This window comes from Pteropus medius, unplaced genomic scaffold (assembly GCF_902729225.1).
Source record: "Pteropus medius unplaced genomic scaffold, Ma_sr-lr_union100, whole genome shotgun sequence".
Taxonomy (NCBI): domain Eukaryota; kingdom Metazoa; phylum Chordata; class Mammalia; order Chiroptera; family Pteropodidae; genus Pteropus; species Pteropus medius.
In genome coordinates, this window is record NW_024344378.1 from 3,210,071 (window position 1) to 3,226,381 (window position 16,311).

Sequence of the window (16,311 nt, forward strand, 5' to 3'; positions counted from 1 at the left end):
AAGGCAAAACCGTGGAGATGATATAGAAGATCAGCGTTTGGCAGGGGTTTGCGGGGAGGGAGGGATGAGCAGGCGGAGCGCAGGGGACGCCCAGGGCACCGAAACGGTCCTGATGATGCCATCATCGTGGACATGTGTCATACATTTGCCAAAAGCTATAGGGTATTCAATACGAAAAGTGAACCCTGAGGTAGACCATGGCCTTTGGTGAATGATAACGTGTCAATACCGACTCATCAGTTTCAGTAAGCGCATCGCACTAAAGCAGGATGTTAACAACGGGGGGAACCGTGGGGTCTGGGGGAGGGGGATCGCGGGCAGTCTCTGTACTTGACACTCGATTTTCCTCCAAACCTAAATCTGGTCTAAAAAAAAGTTTATTCAGAAAACTAGTAGATACAGACTAGCCAGTACGGTCAAAGCAATGCTCACGTATGTGACCGGAAGAAAACCATTGTTTAGGTTCTTCCTCGTGTGGAATTTGTGCAAATATCAATCAAATAGGGACTGAAGAACACGGAGACCAATAAAGTCTTATAAATTCTTATAATGTTCACTTGCCTTATAAAGGTAGAAATTTAGACAAAGAAGGTAGCATTGCAGGTTCTACTTAAAATCTTCCTTGAAAGTGTGATTTCTAGAAACATGTTTTTATTTATTCGGGTTGACAGTTTCCACTTAAAATATTTGTAACTGCTCCTCTAGAAATTGTTTTTCCCATAGAGTCGCCTAGAGACTTACTGCTTCTTTTTTTTCAGCCTGTTAGCACTTAGGATGTGAGAGCTCCCTCCTTCTGGGTAAACACAAATGGCAAATGGGTGTAGACCACACGGAAGTGTCACTTTGTCCTGAGGCCGTTCCTCTTTTCCATCCTGGGACAATCCGGGCTTGCATTCTCTCTTCAACTTCGGTGCTTAGATGGGACCTCGAAACTGCTGCTTGTCCCTGACCGAGTCCTTGCTGGGGTCCCGTGGCTGACGCGTGAAGCCTTTTCTGCGTGTCTAGGTCCCAGTCCGTTCCCGTGCGTCTCATTCCGGAGGCAGCGCCCCACGGTGTTGGGGGGATCGCGGTCACCGTGAGCACCCTCAACCGGGTCCCTCCCCCGCCGCCTCCTTTCACCTGATTTCTCAGGGGCGGTCTTGATCCTGACCCCTTCCTCTTCCAGAATCTTCCTCTTCGAGTTCCTTCCTGTCGTGTGGTTTATTTCTGCGTCCCAGGCGTCCTCCATTACTCTGAGCCCCTAAGCCCTGTGGTCACAGCAGGCGTCATCTTCCCAAACGCTCTTTCTGAGGGACTTCTGAGTCACCAGTGACTGCGCCCACCTGCCCTCGCCCCTCAGGCCTGTCGCCTGACCCAGGCCCTCGCCTCCTGATGAGATGCTGCTTTCCATTCCTCCTGAAGGACACAGTCACGGTCGGCCTCCCCCGCACTCTGCATACGCGGGCCCCTCTTTCTTGAAATTCTTTCCTCTCCGCGGGTCCCCGCGCCTCCCCAGGACCCTTCCTGTCACTTGCTTTTCCTCCTCTTCCTCTTCCTCCTGAGGAGCGGGCTTTTTGTGGGTTTGGCGCTTGAGCCTGGGTTGTGGGTTTCCTCCAACTCCATGGTTTCCCAGAGTCCTGCGTTTGTGCCTCCCTCAGGTGCGCGGTGACCCCTCAGATGCGCTGTGACCCCTCGGGTGTGCGGTGACCCCTCGGGTGCACGCTGTGACCCCTCAGACGCCGTGCGGTCTCGCCTGGATGTGGAGCTGCGTCTCCAGGTGCCCTATTTCAGGAGAAGTCGTTGCTGGGCGCACGTGCTGCTTCTCACCTGTGTTCTCCAGCTGAGCCTGCCAGCTGGGAACGGGGCATGGTAATGACGGGAGATTTAACGTGGAGAGATGAGGAGATGAGAGCGGTTTGGGGCTCAGGGCAGGGGGAACCCGGAAAGAAGGGGAGCAAGTAGTGGGATCGAAGGGCGCGGAGAGGGGGAGCGGTGGGCCGAGGATGGACGCCCCCGCCCCCCACGAGCTCGCCTGCCCCGGCCTTGCTGGCACCTGAGGGTTCTGGAGGCTGCATTGTCTGCCAAGGGGACTTGCTAGGGGCAATTGCTTTTTTTCCTATCCCTCACCCCCGGAACATTACCCAGCATTCTGTGGGAAACGCAAAACAGGAGAAGAACGAAACACGCTTCTCAAGGTCAAGGAGAGAGTTATTTACATGGAGGCCCGAGCAAGGGAGTCACAGCAAAGGCCAGGCCGGATGGGGACAAAGCCGCCCTTTCTGGGTCTTGCAAGTTGAGAGGCCGAGGGGGTGAAGGATAGAAACTGGGGTGTGTCAGTGGGGTCCAAAAGCCGTCATGCAGCGGCCAGCCTCTGGGCAGGCTTTCGAGGGGCAGCGAGTGGATTCGCAGGCGGGAGGGGGGCCTTTCTCAAAGCAGATGCAAGGCGCTCACGTCTTGAGGGGAGCTGAGGACAATACTTCGGGGCTCTGAGAGCAGCTGACAGAGCGGGCTGACCCCGTGGCCACAGGAGCCCGGGAAGGCACTGTCACGGCCACATGAGGGCGTGTGGAAAGGGCGCGGCATCACACTCATCCAAGAAGCCTCCGGTCCCACAGGACACCTGAGTGTTTGCTTGTTAATTGCTGATTAGCTCTAGCGCCCTGGATGGGGTGGGGGGGTGGGGGTGGGTTGGGGGGGTGGTGCTGCAGCACACATTTACCATAAATCTGGACATTTACCGATTGTTGTAAATTTACCGTGAATCTAACATCTGCCGAATCATGGCTGAGTCGCACAGAAAGGGCGTCGAAGCCCATGGAAGGGGCGTGTGGTTTCTGGACCGGCGTGCAGGCATACTGGGGTTCAGAGAGCCACCGGGCACTTTGCAGAAGAGACTGATCGGTCACTGTCACCAACATTGAGTTCCTGTCTCAGTTCACTCATCCAAATATTTTGGGGACGCGGTTCACGTGTTTTTGTTTTTTTTTCTCTCTTCTGAATTGGGGTAATTGCCGGCTCTCCTAGCTGAACTGGAGCATTTATGGATTAGAGTGTTGGTGAGAGCTTCAGATGAGACAGTTTCTGAATAAAATGCTTGAAATTAAAAACCTTCTGGCCATCTCAGATGGATTTTTGCTTTAAACCATGAAAATTCCAGAATGACATACTTTCTAAAAAATGGCCACATCGAGAGGAGCTTTTCTTCGATTTCAAATAGTAATGAAATCTTTGGCGCTCTTTCCACAAAGGATTCACACTCCTCTGCAGGTGCTAATTTTTTTTTTTTTAATTTTTTTTTTTTTTTTGCCTCTTTGAGGCAAAAAGAGAACAAGTTTGCAAAGAAACGTTCGGCGACTTATTGAAAGTCACTCAAAGCGTCAGGCATCAAATTCAGAGCCCGGAACCATGAAGAGAGATGACGATGACGAAGCCAGCCCAGAAGTCAGGCTTTTGTGTGTTCCATAAATGGGAACAGAAACTCAGTTTTCTTTTTGACGAGAGAGAAATTTCAAAGTGATAACACTGACTCAGAAGGTTCAACTGATTCGGCCTGAGGGTGTGGACGTCAGGGGCAGTGATGTAAGTGTGAGTTCACACCAGACCCACGGGCCCTGCGAAGCCACGGCGCCTCGCTCTGCTCCGATCTAAAGCTTCTTCCAGGTGTGAAGTCGTCGCACTTAAATTACGTGAGTATAGACTGACCTTTTGGCATTCAAAGGAGACGCAAATAAATGTAGGCTGTGGTTCACTGTTGATTTCTAAGGAAAACTGTTGCCTTAAAGAACAAAACAGGACGGTGTTCTCACGGTGCTAAGACACAGCTTTCCTTTCCACACTGATCTTGGGATGAAACCCTCGTACTTTTCCATAGCGTTATCAGAGATCAGAGGAGCTTTGAGTTACTGACCTCTCTTTTACCGTAGCAAAATTAAAAAGAGAGGAAATGTTTCCCAGTGCTTTGTCTTCCCTGCAGAGGAGAAGTTGCTTACTACAGAGGTGACATGTTACTGAGATTCCCATGTGGTCGGAGTTTGTAGGGGGCCGGTATAGGATCACAGGCACCGGGTAAGACCGAACGCTGTTCCTGGTTCCCAGCAGAACGGTCTTAGGCAAAGGTCACCTCAGTTTTCTCGTGGGTGAAATGGGGGTAATACTGTCTGTTTCACTGGGGTTCACAGAATTAAATGAGATAATACATTCAAAGTCCCCAGGAAACTATCTGGCACAAGACAGGCTCTCAATAAAGGTGGTTTTCAAAAAAGGAGAGTTTCCTTTATGTTAAAATATATGTTCCAGCACAGATGGCTGCTTGCCTACCTTTCTTTCTTAGTAAAAAAAAAAAATCACTCTGGATGGCAATGTGCCTGGCTCAAAAATTCAGTTCTCCAGTTTTCCTTGTAGTTATAAAGAGTCAGAGATACATAAGTAGAAGTTTTCTGTGGGCCCGATGTGATCTAGTAAAGGAAAGAGAGCTGGCGTGGGCTCGTTCTAGCCTCTCCCTCTTCCTCCTACTTCTGACTGGAAGGTGGCTGAGAGGGCTGGGCTCCAGCAGCCATGCTGGACTGAGGAAGCCCAGTGCTGTGGATGAGGAACAGGGAGCAGATGCTGCCTAGACCTCTGACGAATGAATGACACCACGGAACCATCGTACCTGCTCCGAACCACACACATCTCACTCCTCATATATGAACCTTGTTTCAGTCATTCTTGTTTTCTGTCCCTGTTACCAGAAATGTAACAGGGATGTAATTTCCGATTGACACACACGTTATTTCACATTTAGACAACTCTGATACATAGTTTTAAAAATAATTTTGTTTTATCGAGCAGTGGTACATTTAATTATTAATGGTATCTCAAAATCAAGGAAGTGGAATATTGTTTTTCTAAGTTAGGCAAGACTTTTACAAATTTATTTACTCATTCAAATTAGGTAGGAAAAGGAAATAGTTTTGTAATTTAATCCCCATACGGTTTTAGAGTCATGCCTTTTATGGAGAAACATGCAGAACTTACAAACAGTAGGCGCGCAAGAAAAATTTGTTAATTTAACACTGACATTCTACGGTAATCTGTGAAATGTATTTTCAAGGTTTTATGATGAACTTGTTTCTAATAGTTTTTATTTAACTTGTCATCGAGTACAGTTAAAAGATTGAGGACAATCATGCTTGTAGAGAAACTCTTATCGTGGGCTTTTCCTGTTTCTACATTTTAAAAATAGGTGCTGAGTATATGAGTTTAAAATCTGGCAGTGAGTCAGCTGACATTCACACTGAATTTGATGCTAAGGGGCCTGTGCGATTTGAGACACAAGGACTTTCACGTGAGACACAGAAAACATAAATATTAAAAAAAAAAAAACCAGAAATGTCAATACAAAATAAAGGCGAAAACATCATTCTCTTCTCCTACTAAGACCCCAGCCTCTTGTCGTGGAGATCTGTAATCCCTGTCACAGCCTGAATGAGGTATAAAATTATCTTGACCTAGTGCCGAGAAAATCAGTTCCAGAGATTATTTCCTTTGAGCCTCGTTCTGATGATGTCTCAGGCGCCTGCGTCCTGAGCCCTGTGCTTGCACACCGGTGCCGGGGTCCCACCCGCAGCCCCCCAGTCCCGCTCCCAGCCCTGGGTGAGGAGGAGGCAGCCCCGGGCCCCGCCTGGCAGACACCTGAGCTGGGACCGCACTGCTCCAGAATCCCGGTCTGCAGCTAATCGCACCCGCGGCAGCTTCCTAAATGACTCTTCCGTGTTCCCACGCTTCAGCAGGGCACACGTCCCCCGTACGTGAACTTCAAAAGCCTTCGCTGATTTAACCCTCATCCCCTGGGAAGGAACACGAGAACGCTGCCCTCAGAATCTCTTGAACGACCTGCTGTTTAGCAGGTGGGGTCTTGGGAGGCAGAAAGCCAATGAATAACTTTCTCCAAAAAAAAGAACAATTCTCTAGAAAAGTAAAGAGTCGTTTACCTTACTTCACGTCTTCGCTAGTATGCAAAGGCGACTGTCCCCTCAAAAAGACCAGTTCCAAAATGTTCCCAGAGCAAATCATCGTCCCTATCGATTGCCGCTTTGTACACTCGGCTGTGGTACTTAATTGGTTATTTTCTTCGACACGCAAGATCTGAATAATAAATCGGGACATTTCAAAAGCAGCCCGGGGTCCTCCAGAAAGTGTGATGCAAGGTTGTTCGCCTTTTGCACCTCATTTCTAAAGGGACTCAGCTCCTCGCAGCCCGAGTAGCCAGCCAGCCAGCCGGTCATAATGACGCTTGTGCAGTGCCCGGCCCCTTTTTCCCATGCAGTGAACCCCGTCTGGGTGAGGCGCTGGGCCACGTGGGGCCTGAGCGAGCATCCGGGGGAGGGGTAAGGAGAGAAGTGAGCACCGCCCCAAGGGCAGATGGCAGGGAACGCTCTGTGTTCTACAAAGCGGGATTCGGGGACAGCCTTCCCCGGAGACACGAAGACGGTCCTATGTACAAATATGAAGACAGTGGGGAGCAGCCGGCGGAGCTCGGTTACCTAATGCCCTCGAAGGCAAGTCCAGGACCCAGCCCGGGAGGGTGTGTGAGTCCGTGACTCCGCCTTCACCGTCCCAGACTCGTGGATGCTTATGATCTCCAGAAAGAAATGCCCAGCAGAAAATCTCTCGAACTCATAATCGGAGATTCCAAACCCCTTCGTGCCGCAGAAGAGAAGCCCGCTCTCTCCCACCATGCGTCAGCACCCATGCCTGCCCGCTTTCTCTCGTGCTGGAGGTCAGGACATGCGTGATCTATTTCCATATCCTCCACGGTGCTTCGAATACCGTCCACGCTTTTCTCGTGGTCTGGTTTCTCACTGTTTTAGCTAAGTGCATTTCTTCACTTATTCCTCCCTTGAGCGTTTGTTGAGAAACAAATCTGTTGAAAACAGTAGTGGGGTGAAAGCCCTGGGTGCCATCCACACCTTCGGACTATTCCCACGGTTTCCCCCTGATGCTTCCTGTGCCTAGAGGCCGTCAGAGGCCCTCTGTCCCCCTGCTAGTACACTAAGGCGGTACCTATCACCAAGGCTTGAAATAGAAAACCTCTTCCTCCTTTGGACCTTCACCACAGGGTCCCACGTGGGGCTGCTTATTATTCTAGGCTGCGTCTGATGGGGCCGGGTGACTGAGAGCAGAAAAGCAAAACGAACCGTCGTCATGCCTGTGCACGGAGACCCATCCACGAGGATGTTCATCTCCGCGTTATTTAAATCAGAACGAGAAGTTGGAAGTGTTTTAATCGTTAAGAAGAATATCCACGGACGTGAAGAAATGTATCAACAGCGTGTTAAAAATGCGGGCTACAGGACAGCTGGTGCTTACTACAGGTTAAAATAGAAAAACTCTCCTGGGGCGGGGGAGGGGGATCGAGAGTGGTGGGCGTGCCCAAGTGGCTGGCGGGGTTGCAGGCGGTTTCCCTGTTTGTGTGTATAAGCGTTTTCCACGTTTTTTAACATGATCCTGGATAACTTTTGAGTCAGGAAAAAAGCAATTTTTTTTTTTTTAAGGATAAAAGAGACCAGGATGCGAATCATCCCAGGATGGGAGACACGTCCCTTTACCTGCCTGCCGGGGCCTCGCTACCCTCCTGGTCTTAGAGAGGAAAGGAACCGTGCACACGCATTTGACCTGTTTTCCAGCTCTCGTCTCATCAAACAGATGTATGTAGCTGGTGTCACGATGTCCCCCTCCTAAAGCACTGCTTGCCCAGCAAGTCACACACTGCTGGGAATCCTAATTGTTACGTGAGTTAAACCAAATTCTACCCAAACCAAGCAAACACAGACAAGGCCAGAAGTAAAGCCCGTTCCTGACCGGCCACATTAACAAAATTCCAAGGAATATTCCAGAGAGGCCTTTAGAGGAGAAGAAACCTGTTTGGGTGGAAAGAAGGCGGACGGAACGGTCGAGAGGAAGAAGGTAGAGATGGCGCCCCACGCCTCCACCGAGGGCGAGGGCGCCCGGGGCCCCGCTCCCCGCGCGTGGGCAGGCAGACTGTGGGGGAGGGGCGGCCGCGGTCGGCACGGGGCTCACCTTGGTCTGGAACGTGCAGAACATGTGTGTGAGGAACGGGTGCTCCCAAGCCAGGGAGAGAACCCTCTTCTCCACCATCGTGCACTCCACGTCATCGTCCATCAAAACCACGTCTTTCTTCAGGGCTTTTATAGCGAAAAATTGATTGGTTTTCTTGAACTCTGCCAGGAAGACCTGGAAGGAAGGGGCGGGGGTGTCGTTTTATTCTGGAATTTGAATCTACACTCACGGAAGGAGAGACTGAGGCCTGAGCGAGATAGGTCGGGAGAGAAAAGATCCCCACTCCAACCCTCCGTCCCCTTCACGGACACAAAATAGACGCCGTCACTGGCGTGGGTGTCGCCCGACACTTTCGTGCTCTTTGTACCTTTCAAAGGGCGTCACTGGACTACTGGGCCGTGGGATGGGTTACGCTCAGTCCCTGGAAAGTTCTATTTACAAAGGTATGCCCAGGAACCCAAGCGCGGTTCTAATTAAAACGCGCAGAGACAGATGTGGAGGGGAGGACCTGGCTGTCCTGGGAACATCGTGACAGGTGCGCAGAGGCCCTCGCTCCAGGCTTTACCCAGTCTTCAAGGCCAAAAAGGGTCCACGGGGAGCCGCTCTCCTTATGAGGCGCTTAAAGAATGCCCAGCACCTGACCGGATGCCACGGACGCTAATCCCATCTGCTCCGTGCTTTGTGCTTTACATGTGTGATCTCATTTTATTACCTATTTATTTCTTAGCTTAGAACGCTCTACAGGACAGATAGGGAAAATAAAATAAAATAATAATAATAATAATAATAATAATAATAATTAATGATAATAATAATAATAAAAACTAGGTTCAAAGAATAACTAAACTTCCTCGAATTCATGGAGCTACTTAGTGGAAAATCTAACTCCGAGGGGGACTTTTCCTCCTCGATTCCACGAGTCTCGCATGAAAGGACACCGGATGGCACACAATGGAGAGTTTCTCCACCTTTCGCCTTTGCAAGTGGTGCAGGAACAGCCGACCGACAGCTGCGAGGCCGTGGCGTGCGGAGGCAGAAGGCTGCAGCTCGGTGTCGTGTCGCAGACGTGGACCGGCTGTGGGAAGGCGGGCGAAGCCGTTCCCCTCCTTGGGCTTCGGTTCCCTAACGTGTCAGAGAGAACTGTCACACACTCCCTAACGGGCAGGACCGCCGTGGAAGCCAACGGGACGCCACGTGGGCAAGCGATCCGTGAGCAGCAGAACGCTCTCCGAATGCCGCTTAGTAAGAACACTCGGCGTCTGCTGCTTTGACGGACTTTTAGGGAATACTGAAGTCAGAGATGCTAACCCAGGAGTGAGGATGCACGTGTCTGCGTTTAGAATAACACGGTGCCGACTCTCAGCGTTGGGGCGGCTAGCGTGGCAGAGCGCAGAGAGCAGAGCCGAGAATTCAGGCAAATGAATAAAGGCGTGTGGCATCGGAGAACGTGCAGTTCGTTCTCCCGGGCCTGCGAGTGGCCACGGAGGCTGCCGTGTTGGCGAGGAGCCGCACTCACTGTGCAGAGCGTAAAGGAGGGAGGGAGGAAACGTGTTTGGGCACATTCTCAGCGCGCTAGGGAAGGGAAGCAGGACCGTGTCCTGTTGCTTTGATGCTTCGTCTTCCTTTCCCCGGGCCCGATCGTAGGAGCCCAGGGCGCTGGTGGCCGGGACACGGAGCCGGGGATACCTGAGGCTCCCGCTTGTCCCTCGGGATATGCGCCAAGGCTCTTAGGTTTAACTTAATGTCTTTCCTAACCACGGTCAAGTGTCGACATCCCCACGGGAATAAAGAAAGACAGACATTTCGTTCACAATTAAACATACTCTTTTGGTAATTGTTCTTTTCAATAAAACATCCCAAACCCAGCCATAACGGAAGAAGCTGAAAAGGTAATTTCCATCTCCAGAATGTGCTTTCAATTTTTGGTAACGGGTTATAATGCACATTAATGGATGCTAAATTAGAATCTTCGCAGGCAATAACATTGCCTATTACACCCAGATGAACACCGAATGGGCCTGCTGCGGTTCGTATTATTGTGCAAATGAACTGAAAGAATGAGCTGGGTAGACGAGGCCACAGGCGATGCCCTGTCCTTTAAATCCGAACCCCAACCGCAGCACAGCGTCGGTCAGCTGTGACAATAACCAGTTGCGTTTTAGTTTGTTTATTATTAAATAAACTGGGAGGTTTTCCAGCCAAAGTCTGGTGAGCGGCTGCTGAGCACAACGTTGGCTTCGGATACGCTCAAATCCCCAGAACCGCAGTATCCGGCTAAAATTCTCAGAGGCGGCCCAGCCAGGAATGTGACACGTCACACGTCCTCCACCTGCAGAGCAACCTCGACTTCTGTGTTCTGTGTCATCCCTCCTTACAACCACTGGCTTGTAAATACTCTGCCCTCATAGATGATTGGGTGCGATTTCCCACTATGCTTTCTTCTTCCTCCTCGTCCTCTGCGACTGGCAGAGACGGCCCATAACTCGAGTATACGGCAGGAAGAATTTGGAGGAGGGACTTTCTCTGAGAAGCTTTGCCCAGGGCTCTCAGGCTGTCGAGGTGCTAAGGATGGAATCGTGTCCCTTCCAGAGACCCGTAGGTTGAAGTCCTGACCCCCAGGGCCTCCGAGTATGACCGTATTTAGAGACAGTCACTACAGAGGTGACGAAGTTAAAAGGAGGTCACCAAGGTGGCCCTGATCCAGGACACAGACAGGCACAGAGGAAGGCCCCCGAGGGCACACAGGGAGAGGCCCCAGGAGGGACCCGCCTGCAGACACCCTGATCTGACTCCCCGCTGTGACTGAGCAATAACTTTCGCTGTGGAAGCCGCCAGCCTGTGCTGTTTTGTCCTGGTTGTCCTAGGCGCCTCAGAGAAGGCCGAGGGCATTTGGTAGGGAAAAGGAATCAGGGAATAAGTAAAACAACGCTCCAGGTGTGAGACAAAGGCCAAAAACCAACAACCACGAAACTCCAACCGAGCGAAAAACCAGTGTGAACTAGGAACCGACTGAGGCTGCTTTCCCCTCGTCACGAGTCCAAAGACGCCACCAAACTCACAAGGTCGCGGGACGGGCGCCTTCGAAGCGAAATGGCTGGGAACTACAGTTCCCAGGAGGCAGAGGCTGCTCTTCCTCGGGGTCCCCGGGGCCCCGTCCATTACGGCATCTCTGCCTCCTGCAGAGCACACAGGCCACACTCTGGCCCACCCGCCCACAGCTCCCGGCCCGGGAGTTCGGCCCTCACGACCAGGGCCTTGGCTCTCCAGCTCTGGAAACAGGTTTGCAGAATCCCGTAGCACGGAGTCATACCTTGCCGAAACTGCCTTTCCCCAACATTTTGTGCAAGACGAAATCTTCGATCTTCAATTTCATACGTAGAGACGACCTTTCCACGTTCAGTTCGGGCTCTGGGTGGCAGCCCATTTTCTCCATCTCATCCAGGGGAGACTCCCAGGAGATGCCCTGCGGCTCTGAAAATGGTGACCGCGGTCAGAAGGGAACGGGGAGCAGCGGGTGGGGGGCACCCACGCCCCCTGGAGGATGCACGCCCACATCCCTCCCCCGAGCCTGGCGTGGGGGCCTCTGTCCTGCAGGCTGCGGGACGTCAGGCCGAGAAGCACCGCCTGAGCAAAGACTACGTGCCACGCAAGCTCTCGCGGCCGCGTCGGACCCCGCCCAGGGAAGGATGCTGGCCGAGTCTGAGGAAAAAACGGTCCTCAGCACTTGCGTGGCTCAGAGGCTCAGCGGCGTCCGTTTCTATGACTTACGGGCGGGGTGGGAGGGATGGATAGAGCTGATTGTCAAAGACCCAAACTGCATCGTCCGTCACAGTCTTCAGGTCAACACATGACACGGCACGGTCCACTCCCCGCGTCCCCAGGTCTCATCCGAGCCTGCCTTTTAAACATTTTAAGTCGGTTCGTGCCGGAGGACGTGTAGGAAAAGGCTTTTGGAACCCTCCTTCCTCCCTTGCTTTTTCTATTGAAATATATTTGGCACACCACTTTGTGCTAATTTACGGGGTACCGCACGCTGATTTTGATAGATTTACGTATCGTGATATGTTTGCCACTATCACGTCCCATAATTACTGTTTTTTTTTGTGTGTGTGGCTGGAGTCGTGACATTTTTTCTTCAGCCTCTAGGTTTATCTTTCACGTTCTGCTGAGATTCAAGGAAGATGAGTATTTTGTAACGTACGCTGAAACTGTTCGGGCTCCAGAGCAGGCGGGCATCACCTCTCGTGACCGACCTTCTGACCCTAGGCTGGGGAAACTGCCGTCACGTCACAAAAGCTGGGGACTCTGGGCCCTGCCAGTCTCCTGTGTATGCTTTGCCTTCCCAGAAGGGGAAGAACGAGGGTCTTCTGAGGCATTCTCACCGTGAATCTTTTGGTGGATTTATTTTTGTCAAACTGTTTAACGGCGAGAGGAAGTAACGTTCTAAAATTCTAAGGAAAACGTTATAATTTTTTTTTTTTCCCTCCAGAACCATCCAAAAAGCCTCCCACCTGCTGATGGGGCATGTTTTGGTTTCACTTCTAAGAAGTAGGAGCCTCTCAGCTGGTGGCTGGGTCTACAGTCTTTACATAGAAAAAAAAAACAACTATTCAACGCGGAGGACTCGGGTTCAGGCGAGTCGGGGTCCCATGGGGATCAGGGGGTAGCTACCTCGTTTCCCCAGGGCGGGCCCATGTGGTGGCCTTGCGTCCCCTTTCACGGAGCACGGGAGACCGATCTCAACCGGACCTTCTCTGAAGATGTGTTCGGTGTCTCTCAAGCAGCGAGCCTAGGTTACAAACAGAGCGTCAGGCCGCCCAGCCCTGATGCAGCAGCTCAGCCTGCCGTCCGTGGGGACGAAAGCCGTCGGAGGCCTCCACGGGCGCGGGACGACCAAAATTCCCCATTCCCCCGGCTGTCCTTCTGGGCCCCGAGCCCCGGGAGAGCCTGTCTGCTGGGTTTTACACCCCAGCAGAGCATGCTCACTGCGTTCATACTTTCCTGGGGCGCACTGGTTTCTCCCACGCTATCCACACCACTCTGTCACCAAGGAGAAGGGAAGGTTGGAAATAGCATCGCCAAGTCCTAAGGAGGGTTTGCTCGTGGATATGTGAATTTAGCATGCTCAGTGTTCTGAGCTCAGTGTTCTCAGGGCATTCTGGGGATGATTCTAGCAAGTACGCGTTTTCCCCAGGCTCTCACAGAGCCCTAGTATATAGGTACAAAGCTGGCGATGACACCTCTGTCCTCTTAATGAATGTATTTGTTTCTGCCCCGGCTCCTTCCACAAAGGATTTAAGATCTTAAAAAGATCCATACGATGCAAAGGCGTTCCATAAATATCTCAAAGGGGGGATATGTGGGCCTGAAGGTGACGGGGGACAGGCAAGTGCTCACAACAGACTCCCCGTTGTCCCCCACGGCTGTTACAGAGCAAAGAGCAAAGGGACAAGAGCAATAGTCTTCGCCGAGTTGGAATTTGGGGAACTCGTCACCTTAAGCGTTCCTACCTGTTGGGTGCTCTCGATCATCGCCAGCGCTTCAGCCATTAGCTTCTGGTTTATGCCACACAGGTTGGCCACCTTCGTCTGGCATCGGTGATGCACGTTCATGCCACATGCTGAAAACAAGACAGTGACGCCGTCAGCAAGAGCAACAGCACCGCCTGCCACAGACTTGGCACGTGACCTGTTTCAGGGACACGTGTGTCACGGGAACAGCCGGCAAATCCCCGGGCCACCTTCCCAGCAGAGGAGGACACCACATACAAATAAGTGATGCCACCGTGCGCCCACCTCCCCCTCCCGGAGCAGACGTGCAGACCAGACGCCCCTCCCCGTGGGGCTGGGAAGTGGCCCCACTAGACATGGAGCCAGACGGCCTTGTCGATGGCGGGGAAGTCTGCTGTCACATCGTGTTTAGACTCCGCCTCTGCTGGGGGAGAAAGGTGGGTGCCGGCTCTCTGGGGCTAACGGCCATGCTGGAATCGAATCGGGGTGAGTGCCTACGCATCGGGACGGGCAGCTATGACTGCGTGTCCTGAGGTTCAGATTCTGCCTGTGCAACATCACTGTCACAGTGGAGGAAAAGCTGGCATAAAGCTTCCCAAACTCCGGCTCGGAGGAGCTCAGGTCCTTCCTGCTCTGCAAAGGTCAATCGGAATTAGGCGGGAGAAGCTATGAAATCGGGCCGTTTTAATCTCATCGGCTCACGATTAGCCCATTCGAGTGCGAACAAGCAGCACAGCGATTAGCAGCAAGTAGGCGCTCAGCACATCCGACTTCTTCACGTTCACATCCATGACATCGGAAGATCGTCGAAGGGTCAAGGTGAAATGTCAGCAGCCTTCACCTTCGTTTTCACTAGTCCACGCTTCCTCAGTTAGTTCATAGCGAAACACAAGAAAACGGCATTTTCTCTGTAGATAAGAAGCCATTCCTTGTCCCGGCCCACGCGCATCGATGTGGTCGTAAAAATCCATTCGAAGCACGACCTGGGCCGCAGGGAAGATGCCGCTCGCAAAGGCTTGCCGCCCCCCTGAACTCTGCCGTAAATGGGCCGGCCCTCGTTACCGTGGCACCTGGAAATGGGCAGAGGCAAGGACGTTCAATGGACCTTCTAACCGACGGCCATGGCCTTCGCTCGATACCAGATGGAAAAGGAGAATAATCTCCTCCCCAGACAGCGGCACCACCACCACTGGTCTGTCACTGACTAACAGGCGATAACTCGATCTCTGTGAGTGCAAGTAGTCCCTTTGATGACTATTTTCATGGGAGTTGCAGTGGGAGAGAGGGTGGGGCGGGTCAGGGGAAGGAGCCCAGCTTAGGAAGGCGGCTGGTAGGAGAAGCGGAAGAGGAGAGGTGTGGCAATGAGAGGAGAGGTTGAGGAGGTGACAAGGATGAGGCATGAGGAGGTGGGACACCAGGCTCAGAGGAATCAAGAACCGAAGTGTCAGCAGCAATAGAACAGAACGGATGAGCCGAAGTGAGCTGAGGAAAGAGGAGGAAGGGAGGAGGAGAAGAGGGTGGGGGCGGGGGCAGAGAATGGAATGGGAAGAAAGGACAGCGGACCAGGACAGGGCAGAGCGGGTGCGGGCCGTGAAACAATGCCGAGAACCTTCGCGGAGGTTCTAAGCGCAGAACGTGGCCGCGTGGCTGGCGGGCTTGGGCTTGGCCGCTGGGGCGCCTGGCTCAGGCCAGGGAGAGTGAACCGCGAGGGCGCCGTAGAGACAGGCGGCCGGGGGACAGGGCTTTGCTGGCCCCGACCCGTTTGTACAGTCAGGACACCCGGAATGACTCCTGGCCCGAGGAGACCTCCGTGCGCTCCTTGGCCCGCCCGAGCTGGCGCGGGGAGGTCAGCACGCCGGCCCTGGGCTCCGGAGGGGCCGGAGGTGAACTCCGACCGCGTGTGGGTTTGGCCTTCGGCGATGACATGAAAACCCAACCCCCGCCCTCCTCCATAGTGTCACTCTGAACGCAGCTGGGGTGAGGACGGGCGTCCTACGCAGGGATCTGTCACCTTACGTCAGCCCCTTCTGCCACTTAAAAGACAAGACATTCGTTAGCCAGGGACATAAAATAAAATGGGGCTGCCGTGAAAAGGGGCTTTTCTATGTAATCAACCCCAAAGGAAGTTCCCTGCTGCAGCAGGATACCCCCGTCTGGAACGTTATCGAGGCCCCGTCCCTCTGCACCCGGCTCGAGGCAGAAGTGCTTCGTCGGCCTTGTGGGGCGCTTTCCTCCCCACCCCCGCCCCTGGCTTAACAGCGCCCGTTTCTGAAGGGCGTCTGCGGCCTTAGCGGCGTGAGCTAGAGCAGGGTGACCTGCGGGGCCCGGCCAGGGGGGCTGCAGCACGCATCGGGGTGGACCCTCGGCTCAGGCCACAGAATTCTGTGCGGGGCCCCACGCCAGCCGCGCAGGCGGGCCAGGCTTGCTCCCTGTGGGGCTGGTGCAGCGGGAGGCAGGGGCAGGCACAGCCGAGCTGCCCGGATCAGGCCTGGGCCGGGAGATGGCAGGCCAGGCAGCGGGCAGGCAGTGGGGGGAGAGGGGACACCTCCTCGTCCCTCCCAGGGCACCAAGACGGCAGCGGGCCAGGGTCTTGACGGTTAGCGGGAAGGGTTTGGCAGATACCTGGGTTCAAAGATTGTGTATGTGTGTTTACGTGTGTGTGCTGTGTGCGCAAGTATACATGCGTGTGCATGTCCTGTGTGTGCGTGTGCGTGTACTGTATGTGTGGTGTGTGTAGGTGTGTGGTGGATGTACGTGCCTG

The 16,311-nt window shown here is 53.1% G+C and overlaps 1 protein-coding gene across 3 annotated transcripts in view; it reads right to left on the reverse strand.

Moving 5' to 3' along the window:
• The window catches only part of PRKCQ (protein kinase C theta), a 93,824-nt gene that overhangs the window by 20,479 nt on the left and 57,034 nt on the right, over window positions 1-16,311 (reverse strand). For all 3 annotated transcript variants that reach the window (XM_039871026.1, XM_039871024.1, XM_039871025.1), the window contains 4 exons: window positions 13,551-13,660; window positions 12,712-12,829; window positions 11,351-11,511; window positions 8,041-8,214 (listed from right to left, as the gene is read on the reverse strand). In XM_039871026.1, the coding sequence (XP_039726960.1) occupies window positions 8,041-8,214; window positions 11,351-11,511; window positions 12,712-12,829; window positions 13,551-13,660 (563 nt within the window). The remainder of the gene's footprint in view (window positions 1-8,040; window positions 8,215-11,350; window positions 11,512-12,711; window positions 12,830-13,550; window positions 13,661-16,311) is intronic.